Source organism: Myodes glareolus, chromosome 3, assembly GCF_982192425.1.
Source record: "Myodes glareolus chromosome 3, mMyoGla1.1, whole genome shotgun sequence".
NCBI classification, from domain to species: domain Eukaryota; kingdom Metazoa; phylum Chordata; class Mammalia; order Rodentia; family Cricetidae; genus Myodes; species Myodes glareolus.
Genome location: NC_142028.1, coordinates 81,980,304 through 81,992,503, shown reverse-complemented (window position 1 = coordinate 81,992,503; position 12,200 = coordinate 81,980,304). Strand labels below are relative to the sequence as shown.

Genomic DNA, 12,200 nt, shown 5'->3' with positions numbered 1-12,200 from the left:
AAGAAACTGATGTGGAAAAGTATGTAGTGGAGAGTTCATTTTCACCCTCAGATCTTTAGTTCTAGTTCCCTTGCCTGGCCATAGTGTCTTGGCTGGATGCTGAGAACCTGAGCTAGAACATGAAGGATCTCAATAGTTCTTTGTTTTTTAACCACATTTTATTTTATATATAGCTATATTTTACATACTTAGTATGCATATATAACTATATTTTACATACTTAGGATGTAAAATACTATAATACAATAATTGATATAGTTGTAAGCAATAGGATGAGGGGGAAATTTTCAGGTTACATAACCTCACCCCCAAGAACACATTAAAAAGGAAACCTTTCTCTAAATAGATCAGTGTGATAAACATACTCAGCGACTGGTCCTGTCTAATTCCTGTTGTGCTGTTGATCAATGATGTTAAAAAAGAAAACCCTGCTTTCACATTTCCTTCTTCAAAAGCCTATCCTATTCTTTTGTGAGGGAAGAAGGTTCTTGCTTTTTGAATACACAGACAGCCGAATTTGCCTATCAGCCTTAAAAAACAAAACTATGATGGAATTGAAACTAGAAAAAATATTAGCTTTTTATTCTTCCATGATTCATAGGTCTTTCCCCCATTCTCCTTCTTCCTCATTGTCCAATATTGTCTTTTTTTTTTAAGTTTTAGGTTTTACTCACACTTCCATTTTTTTCCAGTGCCTTTGTTTTTTGTTTCTTAAATAATTTTTGATTAGAAAAGTATAGTGATCTCAAAAAAAAAAAAAAAAACAACCAAGCCACCAACTCAACCAACCAAACAAAATTCCCAAAACTAAAAGAACCCAAAAAAGAAAAGTATAGTGGAGGAAGTCAATGATATGTTGGTCATTTTAAAAATAAAAAATAAAAATTAGAGACATGTTTGTTAAGGATCAATAACCAAAATACTGGGTGCGGGATTTCAGCCATGTAAAATTGAAGGAGTTTCATGTAGGGAATTAATTATGAAGATGAGGAGGAGATTTAAAGAGCAAACCGTAGATACTAAGACAAAACAGATAAAATGAAAAATAGTGTGAGTGAAAAGAAGCACAAGGAAGCTGGGGAGATGACCAGGAACCCACCTAAAGGTGGGGAAGAGAATTGATTCCACAGAGTGTCTTCTGACTTCCACCCTGGCACTTTGGCATGTGTGTCTACAGAAACACAGGCACGCTGTGATGGTTAATATTCTATGCTGACCTGACACCTGGAAAGCAAGCCTCTGGTATACATTTGACTATCTCCCCTGAGGTTAGCTTCTGAGAATTTCTGTAGAAAGTTGATTATGCTAAATGATTTGAGAAGATCCAATCTAAAAGTGGTCAGTGCTTTTCTTTGGAGGAGGATTCTGAGTTGTGTAAGAGCAGAGAAGGTGAGCTGAGCACAGGAACACGTGCTCCCTGTTCTGGACTATGGGTGTGATAGGACTAGTTCCCCCAGGCTCTGCTGCCTGGACTTCCTTGCTGTGATAGCCTGCAGCTTGGACCTCTGGGCTAAACTAAGGCCTTTCTCCCTTAATTGTGCTTGTCAGGGTATTTTATCACAGCAGTGATAAACTAACCTACACACTGACATGCACACACAATTTAAAAAATTTAGAACACACACTCAACTGTCATTAGTGAATGATACTAAAATAAAGTCAATACTATTGTTGGTATTCTTGCTGCTGGTAGGTTCTGATTGAGATAGCATTAATGTTCAGACTGAAAGAAATGTGTGTGCATGGGCTACTAAGCCCTGGTTTCTGTTAATGGTCATAAAACTGTTGTTGATGTTATTATTTTTTCTTTCCTATCAGTCTATGTTCCTTGTCTTTAGTCAACGTCACTAGCCGTTAAAATTTGTTTACCTTGTAGAACACCACAAACTTTTTTGAAAAATCAGTATCCGTAATGAATCTGTTTTTTATTAATTGCAATTTTCCAGTAACTTACTGGACATAGTCCGCAAAGTCTTTTAGCTTACAAACGGAGTCAACTGTGTCATAATAACCCCAAGATTTTTCCCTTGATAATCAGGATTGGTAATAATGATGAACTCTAGCTAATACCTCTCTATTGCTGGGGGTTCAATACCAACTAATATTCTAAATTTCTGATTCAGAAGTGTTGTGAAAACATTATATACCTCTGAGATCTACAGTCTCTGATTCATCATAGTCTATATTGCACACAAACAAACAAACCAAAAATGTCATATTACTGGGCATAGACAAAGGATCTACTACCACTGCTCAGTTCCTACAACACATTTTCTGGTAGTTTGATAAATATATTTTTGTCACTAGTGTAAAGAATATGCCATATTCTTTAAGCAGGAGCTTTTCGTTTAGAGGTCATATTTTGTAACCCCTATCAAGTGAGTATTTAGAAAGTCACTGTTCTTTTAAGCTAACTCAGAGAGGACAATCACATCCATACATGAGCCCATTGCTGCAATTCTTTTACTGTGGAAATGAGTTCCTCAGACACACTATGTGTGAGAAACCATAGAAGATACTGTGTTTGATAAACGTATGAATGGTGATACTGGAAGTATCATTGATGTCCAGAGAAGACAATTTATATTCCAAAGAGTCTTTTTCATTGAAGACAGATGTTACCCATTACTAATCAGTTATAAGATTCTTGTGTATTGTGGCCTCAATATTAGTCTCTTCTATTCAGGTTCAACTTTTGCTGTGCTCACGCCTTCTTACCCTTCTGTAGGTGGAGACTGCTTACTTGTTTCCCGGCCACTCAAATGTGAATAATCGCACAGAAACTATATTAATTACAGCACTCTTTGGCCAATAGCTTAGGCATATTTCTAGCTAACTCTAACCTATTTCTATTAATCTTAAATCACCACGAGACTGACCTATCGGTGAGGTTCTGACTGGTGGCTGACATATTTTCTCCTTTGGCAGCTACATGGCGTCTCTCTTACTCTGCCTACTTTCTTTCTATATCTCTGTTTGGATTTCCCATCTGGCTTTACTAAGCCATTGGCTGAAATAGTTTCTTTAATAACCAGTGGTAATAAAACATATTCATAACATACAGAGGGGAATCCCACATTATCTCCCCTTTTCTTTCTAAATAAAAAGGAAGGTTTTAACTTTAACATAGTAAAATCACATATAACAAAACAGATATCAAGCAAGAATTACAATTACAATATTTGTATCTACTTTATCTTTTATTTTAACTAAGGAAAACTATAATTATAACTATCTATTCTTCAGCTCTATCAAAGACCCCCAGTAGGATCTTTTTGTTTTTCGAGACAAGGTTTCTCTGTAGATTTGGTGCCTATCCTGAAACTAGTTCTTATAGACCAGGCTGGCCTTGAACTCACAGAGATCCACCTGCCTCTGCCTCCTGAGTGCTGAGATTAAAGATGTACACCACCACTGCCCAGCTTCCCCAAAAGGATTTTCATCATTTATCATAACTAAGGAAAACTATAATTATAACTAATTATTCTTCAACTACATCAAAGACCCCAGAAGGATATATTACCTAAGTTAACAGTAAGTGCATTGTAAACAACTTCTAAAACTCTAGAATTGACAGAGATCTCTAGCTGCCTGGACAGCCCAAAGGTTTTCTGTTACATTGGGGCATCCATCTTCAGCCTACAGGCCCATAGTATCTGGCAGACTTTTCCATGAAGCAGGAAATTGGAAAGACTATTTGATTTCTATTGGCAGTTTGTTAGTTATTTTCTTCTGTATCCTACAGAATGTCTGGCAGACTCTTTCATGAAGCAGGAACCCTGAAGGACTGTATCACATTTAGGCAAATTTAGCAGGCAGCCATTTTTCTGTGGGTCCTGCATATCCAGTTCATTCAGCATACCATCAAGTAGTCCAGGCAAGAGCAGTTTCTCACCCAAATAGATAACAAACTCTATAAGGAGCCTCTTCACTGCCCATCATCCTCATAGTAGATTGGTGCTGCCAGGAGCAGATGTATCTCATTGTCATAAAAGGTCCTAAGTTCTTAAAATATTTTAAATGCCATATTCTGTAAATCTTTGAAGGGTTTGAAGATTACCTATCCATCTGAAATATATCTCTGTAATCTAGAAAACCTAACTAACATGACTACAAGCTTGACTATTATAGATGACTACTAACCTGTATATTTTGATTATACATTACATTTTAAAATGAGCTGCACAAACACAATACCTTAATTAAGAACAGAAATATACATATAACAAAATTGATCTTAAATTTGTATCAACAAACCAAGATCCATATCAATGCAAAGTGTTCACTTCTATGGCATATCCCCCTTTAAATGTAAACAAACATTTATAAACAGTCATTTAGGGAATTTGGGTGTTGTTCTCTACACTACTTCCTGGTGCTTGAAGGTGCTGTTAATCAGGTCTTTCATGGGGTATTTCGTGTGGTAGGTCCATCTCAGCCAGCAGTTCTGAAGCTGTCATGGATTTTGGACCACCTGAGCCATTGCTTCAGGGAGTCTTGTTTGATCAGACAATATTAGCTGGTTAGTAATTCACAGCTTTCTGTTCTCTGTGGAAACAAAAGCAGAACCTCTTTTCCAAAGCAACATATCCTTAGACCCAAATTTTGAAGTCAAGATAACAATGAAATAATCTCTCCGTACGTAGGTCATTCACAGTCAAAAAATTCAGAGGAAACACAATGATATATATAATTCAGACTCTGTGTATTTTCTATTTTTACATGGCTTATTTCTCTTACCTCCTTTAATATATTTTGTTTCTTTAAAGACTTTGTTTTATTCTTTAAAACTATTTTTATAAATGTCTGTACTATTTTTCTTCTCCCTCTTAAGCCCATGCACATTTTAAAACACACTATGACCCATTTAGAGGTTTAGTTCTGTCTGACTCTGACTTTATTGCGTAGCTGTAATCATTTTCTGATCAGGAACACTTTTAAAATGGTAAGCAACTTGATCATAGTGACCCTGGATGCTGGCTCTTCCTCTTTTCGCCTTTCAATATGATGGAGGTACCTTTACTGCCAGCTCTGCCACTGCCGGGTGGGAGCTGTGCTCACATCTCAGCTCTGGGAAGCAGTTGGCCCATGCTGCCACCAAGTATTTGCAGCACACTGCTCACAAACCCCATTCAAATATTGGCTTCCTGAAAGAGCCAGAACTGTTCATGGAACTATCATGAACCAGGAAGCCTTCTTAAAGAAGCTGTGCAGCTGTGCAGTTTTTGCTGCTACCACTGAGTCAGGAAGCCTTCTCTTAAAGGAATCGTGCTTCTGCTTGCTTTTAGCAAACAGAGCCCACCTGAGAAAATACTGCTACCATGAAGTCACCCTTAACACTCTCTCTCTCTCTCTCTCTCTCTCTCTCTCTCTCTCTCTCTCTCTCTCTCTCTGTGTGTGTGTGTGTGTGTGTGTGTGTGTGTGTGTGTGTATGTCTAGAATTTCTTCCCAAACTCTCTGGGTTTTGTTTGTTTTTTTGTTTTGTTTTGTTTTGCTTGTTTGTTTTGGTTTTGGTTTTTTGAGATAGTGTTTCTCTGTAGCTTTGGAGCTTATCCTGGAACTAGCTCTCGTAGACCAGACTGGCCTTGAACTCACAGAGATCTGCCTGCCTCTGTCTCACAAATGCTGGGATTAAAGGGTGTGCTACCACCTCCTGGCTTGTCTCAGTTTTTATGTTATATGGCCACCCCACATTGGTACACCATTTTGTAGGTGGAGACTGCTCCTTCATTTCCCTGTCAACTAGACACAAATAATCACATAGAAACTATGTTAATTACAATTATTGTTTGGTCAATAGTTTATACATATTTCTAGCTAACTCTTATATCTAAAATTAACCCATTTCTAGTAATCTATGATGAGATGTTTAATGTATTTCCTTTAAAATTTTCTCATTTTATTTTCATTTTTTTCTCTTGAATTTTATTTACTTGGGAGGGGTGGCAGGGGCAGAGGGCAGATGTGAAGGGATGGGAAATAAACAGGATCAAGATACACAAATAGAATAGAATAAATAAATTAATAAAAAAGAAGTTATTTAGCTTTCTTAGTCATGAGTATGAGCATAAAAGAGACTCAGATTTCAGGGTTTAAGATTCTTTTATGAGTCTCAGGTATCTTTATTCTACTTTTTGGGTTCTCAATCCTTCTGAAATAGTACCTTAATTTTCACAAGAGACTTAGAAAGTATGCATTTTCAGCTTCCACAATAATTCTGTAGGTTCCAACATTAATTGAACTCATTTTCAGCAAGGTCTTACCTGTTATTAGAAGAAATAATAAACTCTATAAAGGACCATATTCAGAACTTTGTACTTTCATGCCTTCAGCTGGACACTAAAAACTGGGGCTGTTGTTTTCCTCTGTATTCTCCATCAGCGTCAGAAGGAACTGTCTTACAGCCATTTCATTAGCTCTTCTGGAGCTAGCCATCCAATTCAACACCCTAGTCAGCTTTTATTAAGAAAACAAAGTTTGAACAAATTAAAATTGTGTACTGAGTGACAAAGATATTATAAAGGAAATGGGGGTGGTACTCTCTAGGGTAAAACTGAGTAGATTTTACACAATAGGGAGAAAGATGTCCCCTCTATTTTATAAGGGGAATGAGAGCAAACACACATGTGAGTTAGATTGGGGATTTAGTATTAAGAAAAGTTTCTTTGGCTTCTATTTTCTTAACAAAATCCATCTTTATAAACTAAGAGATGAAAGAGAATTAAATTTTAAAAAAGTTTTAAAGCAGGTTTTTTTTTTTAAATAGAAGTAGCAGGCCAAATAATGATTTATTGAGCATGACTGGAAAATACACCTAAAGTTTTGAAAATTGTGTGCATGTGTGTGTGCGTGCATGCGTGCGTGTGTAGGCCAAAGGACAACTTGGAAGAGTTAGTTCTCTCCTTCCACCATATGTTCTTGGGATGAAGCAGTTCATCAGATTTGATATCAGGAGCTTCTACCAACTGAGCCATCTCACCAGCCTAAGAACATTTTAATTCTCATTTAAAAATGATGTTTTGCTCACATGGCCACATACATCCAAGTGTAAATGATATAATAGTAGTAGTTAGAATAGACAGATAAGGATGGGAAAGAAAATCATGTGACTCGTGGCCATTGTTAAAGATTTAGTAGAAGAAAGAGAATTGATAGAGCCTGCAAGCCAGTAGAGAAGAACCTTGATGATATTGTATAATGAAGTAGTGATACTTTTTCTTTTCTATCAACATTTTAGTGACTTTGGAGGTGAAACCATGCCAGGACCCACATTTGATCCAGCAAGTCACCCTGCTCCAGCTCCAACCCCCTCCTCTTCAGCGTTCCGCCCTGTAATACCATCCAGGCAGATTGTAGAAAGGCAGCCTCGAATGCTGGACTTCAGAGTTGAGTACAGAGACAGAAATGTTGATGTGGTACTTGAAGACAGCTGTACTGTTGGTAAGAATTATCTCCATAAAGCCTTCATAATTGAATGGTTTGCTAGGCATACATTGTTCTTTTCCTTTGAGTTGACTATCAACAAGAAGGGAACAAAGCACACTGAATTGGATACTTTCTCATACAGGTTATTGTCCTCTAATATGAATATATAATGTGGTGAGCTTAAGGTAAGTTGAAGAATAATTCTTGATATACAGTTTTAATACAGTTTCGTTGTTGTGTGCTTTTGTCAATACAAAGCATCATTCTAAGGCACTGTACATACTTGACAAGAACTTGACTGCCAAGCTACATTCACAGTTCTATAAATATACTCTTTTAGGATTGTTGTAAACTAAACACCTAGGAGCTTAAAAAATACTGTAATTATTGAGCACGTTATATACCAACCCTGCAACTAAAGCATACTCATTTTTTTTAATGTAGTGTTTGCTTTGTGCTGCTACAATTGCATAAATATGACCAAATTTTATGGAGAAATTAAAATTAATTTCTTATATTTCTGCTAAGAAGTCTTACGATTAAGGCACTGGTGGGTCATAGTTTAGTGATGCCTCTGTCTGCTTTTAGGATGGAACTTGATGTGTTCCTTGGAGGTGATGAGTACCATGACCTTACATGACAGAAGGCAGAAAAGGCAAAAGGAATGGAATTTCTTTGTTAAGCACTGTAATAATTATCTCTTTCACGGAAATGGGGCCCTTGTTAACTAAATTATCCCTTAGAACTTCTGCTTCTTGGTAATATTTTCTTAATTAAGAAAGTTATATTGTAGAGAATTTCATACATGAGTACTTTGCCTATGGCATTTTTTTAAACCTTTTCTCCAGCTCTTCCTATGTACCCTCTGCTTTCTCTTTTAGTTCTTGATCTCTAATTTCCTTAATTATTATTGTACATTCACCTACTACAACTCACTTGAACTGCATTGTAAGCCAAACATTGTTCCTCTGTGACATGTGTTACTCATGCGTCTCTTCACAGCCTGCTTATATTTGTGCTGTGTCGCAGTTTTCCTCTCATAATGAATTAGATGCCAGTCAGGAATCATGTGTGAGCCTTCTTTTTGTCTACTTGGGCACAAATAAGCAGGCGTACTAGTAAATAGTATTTGGGACTTGTTTTTCTTTCACTGCATTTGATTTGTTAAATTCTACAAATTCTGTCACTTAGTGTTTGATTCTCTCTTTTCATCTCCTTTGTACAGTTCAGGAATTGGTTTCTTTCATGTGTAACTAAAATAATTTCTCAATGTTACATATGTTATTCTTTCCTCTCTTATATTTTCCATATTCAGACTGGTATGCATTTTCTAAATCACAAATCTCTTGTTGTATTTTCAAGTTACGTCCTGTCCCTCACATTGTATTTGTTTCGCTTTCCTGGAAAGTTCCTACTTAGGCTTCAGGATCTCGTGTGAAATTTCTTTCTGTGATGCAGCTCTAGCATCCATGGATGTAGTGATCTGAATGCTGTAAAAAACGGATCTTAAAGAGCAATTCTTTGTATTTAAGATTCCCTTCTAAATGTTAACTTCTTAATTTTGGAAGACAAGGTCTTATTTTAAAATTCCTTTCTTCATTCAGAGTATGACACAGTCATACCTATTGAGGAAACGATAGGCTTCATAAAAAGAGTGTAGGTGTGTGTGTTCATATAGATTAGCTTACCCATAATAGGGCATTGGAAAAGAAGCACTAATTTTTGTGACCTGCAATATAATTGTTATAGACTATCTTACTGTTTTCAGGAATTGAATAAATGTTAATTTTCTATAGAAAAGAGATGCTCAATAAGATAATACTTTTATTTTTTTTTTATGTTTTATGTATTTTATTTTTTGGCATTATTACCAGGTAAATGGACCAAGCTATAAAAGTAAGGCCGAGCCAGTTAAGAAAGTTATACCAGAGTGACACCTAGTGGTAGCTCCTTTGTTGGTTAATGGCTTTCCTGTCCCATTTATTTCTTCAGTTTCATACCTAAAACTTCTGGTTTTCTTTTCTAATCTTAAATAATTTAAAGTTATGTTAAAGGACTCATCCTTTTATAAAGAACTTCTTGTGTAAAATAATGTGATCATCTTGAGGACAGGTGTTTTAATATATTATTGTGTTTCCAGGATATAGCAAAGATTTTATGCCAGTTATTTGTTTAATAAAGTTTGTTCTGTCAGTGCTGTGAACAAACTTGTTCCATTCAACATGGCCTTAGTTATATTTATGGAATATATTTGAAAATAATAGATCTATTATCATTTGAATCATTTGTTTCTCCTGCCCACCCACTTTTAATAATAAATACTTCTAAAACAAATTATTTATTTTGGTTTAATCTGTGAACTTCACTTTTTATCTTGACCCCTGAGTTAGATTAGTGAGGCAACCTTTGGCAAATGCTTTTTGCCAAATGCAGCTCCAGAGCTGCGACATGTTTTGTGAGCAATACGCTCCAAGTGGAGTTTTGGGAGGAAAAGGACATTGTTGTTACTGGTAATCACGAAAAGGAAAGCATGGTTGTCTTATTTGCCTCACAGACATTTTGTGAGGGAGGGTTACATGGCTGTAGAGTGTATAGAGCATACAGTTACAGATTTTACTTTTGAGGAGTATAGACAGTGAGTTTTGTATGTTGATCTATATTCAAGTTGTGAACTCTGTGTCAGCTGTTGTGTATTCTGTACAACATACAGAGTCATTTTGGAACCTGAGTTAGCAGCACACTGAATATAAATTAAACTGTAATCTTAATATGCATAGTGTTTATTTATATAATTGAAATATATCTTTAACCTAGCTTCATGCTCTTACTGACATTTAATATCTGTGTACGAGGTATAATGGGACATTTCTGTTCATATATACATTGTAGAATGAGAAAATCAGGTTAATTAGCATCAATCTCATGTTCCTATCATCAATTTGTTAGACTTGAAATTTATATTGAAAATTTAATTCACTTTTAAAAACAATTTTGAAATGTGAAATACATTATTAACTATGTTCACCTTAATGTGCAATAGATTATTTGGAACCACTTTCTCACTTGGTTGAACCTTTGCTCCTTGATTGTCAATTCCCCTTTCCTTATTCTGACTCTCTCCTCAACCTTAATTTTCTCCTATAGTAGTAATATAGACCATTCTGCTGTCTATTTCTTTGTGTTTTCATTCTTAGATTTTACACAAAGCAAGATTATGCATCGTTGTCATTTTGTGACTTGCTTACTTTATATTTAGCATATATATCTTCTGTATTCATTTTTTAGTTATAAATGACAGGATTTAGTTCTTCAGGATGAGTATTGTTCTGTTACAAACATACATATACCACATTAACAATACCCATTCATCTGCTGGTTGGCATTTAGGTTACTTTCATTCATTTGCTACCGTGAGAGATGCTACAGTGAGTAGTATGTATATACATCTTTCAGTGTAATGTTTTCAACGTTTTTGGGTTTTTGCTCAGATGTGATATTTTTTTCTATTTAGATTCACATTTTAAAATACTGTGTTTATTTTAAATAGGGAAATATATGAAGAAATGTGTCTTCTCTTTCCTCATTTTTACTCCCCACTGTTAACAGTTTGATGTTTTGTTAGAAGTCTTTAAATTTTACTTTATTTAACATTGTTCTTTCAAGAATTTTACCTATCATGTTAACATTTGTTATCTTTCAAGCAAGACAACAAGCAGAAGAGTAGACATTTTCCCTAATATCTTTATTTTCTTATATTCTTCAATGCCTTTTCTTTTGCTAATATTTGCTTATTTTCTTCCATTACAGAGTTTCCCCTTTAAATGAGTAAACATACATAATTACATAAGCAAGGAATCAAGGAAATCCTTTGTTAAGTAGGGTATAATAATGTGGCAATATGTTCAAAGCCATTAGTCATTGGGGGAAATATAAACTAAAGCATAGTGAGATATATTTATGTACAAATCAGGATGGGTAAAATATAAACTGAATACCAACGACCGCAGAGAATGCACAGAATGGAAGACTTATACATTGCTGACAAGAATGCAAAATGACAAAACATTTCTCAAGTAATTTGGTAGTCTTATAACTTAAAACATGTTCTTGCTGTATGACTAAATAGTTCTATTTCTAGGTATTTATTAAAGAGATGAAAACATAGACATACAAATAACTTACAGGTAGAAGTTCATAGAATCTTTATTTGTAATATTCCCCAAATACAAACACCTCAGTCATCTTTCCAACAGACACATAGGCAGCTATGGTATAAGTGTGTAAGGAACACTACTTGGCGTCATGGAGAACAGAGTGGATGCAAACACAGGATGTTATATTTAGTAAAGTACAGAAAGATAAAGATCACATGTTCTCACAAAGTTGATTACATAGAAAAAGAGAGCAGAATAGTGAGAATTATAACAGAATTATTTAGGGATTATAAAAAACAGGGAAGGGTGTTGTCTGAGGTTTCTGTCCTGCCCCATTCCCACAGTCGTTAAGTCCCAAAGAAATCACACAGAGGTCTACATTAACTATAAACTGATTGGCCCATTAGCTCAGGCTTCTTATTAACTCTTATAACTTGTATTAGCCCATTATTCTTGTCTATGTTAGCCACGTGGCTCAGTACCTTTTTTGGTGAGGCAGTCACATTTTACTTCCTCTGAGGCTGGGTCACAACGGCAGAATCTGTTTCCTTCTTCCCAGAATTCTCGTTGCCCCACCTCTACTTCCTGCCTGGTCACCCCGCCTATACTTCCTGCCTGGCT

At 35.6% G+C, this 12,200-nt stretch overlaps 1 protein-coding gene across 3 annotated transcripts in view; it reads left to right on the top strand.

Annotated features, from left to right (window-relative positions):
* The window catches only part of Faf1 (Fas associated factor 1), a 303,421-nt gene that overhangs the window by 64,377 nt on the left and 226,844 nt on the right, over positions 1–12,200 (top strand). For all 3 annotated transcript variants that reach the window (XM_085686415.2, XM_087904746.1, XM_085686413.2), the window contains exon 4: positions 7,238–7,440. In XM_085686415.2, the coding sequence (XP_085542541.1) occupies positions 7,238–7,440 (203 nt within the window). The remainder of the gene's footprint in view (positions 1–7,237; positions 7,441–12,200) is intronic.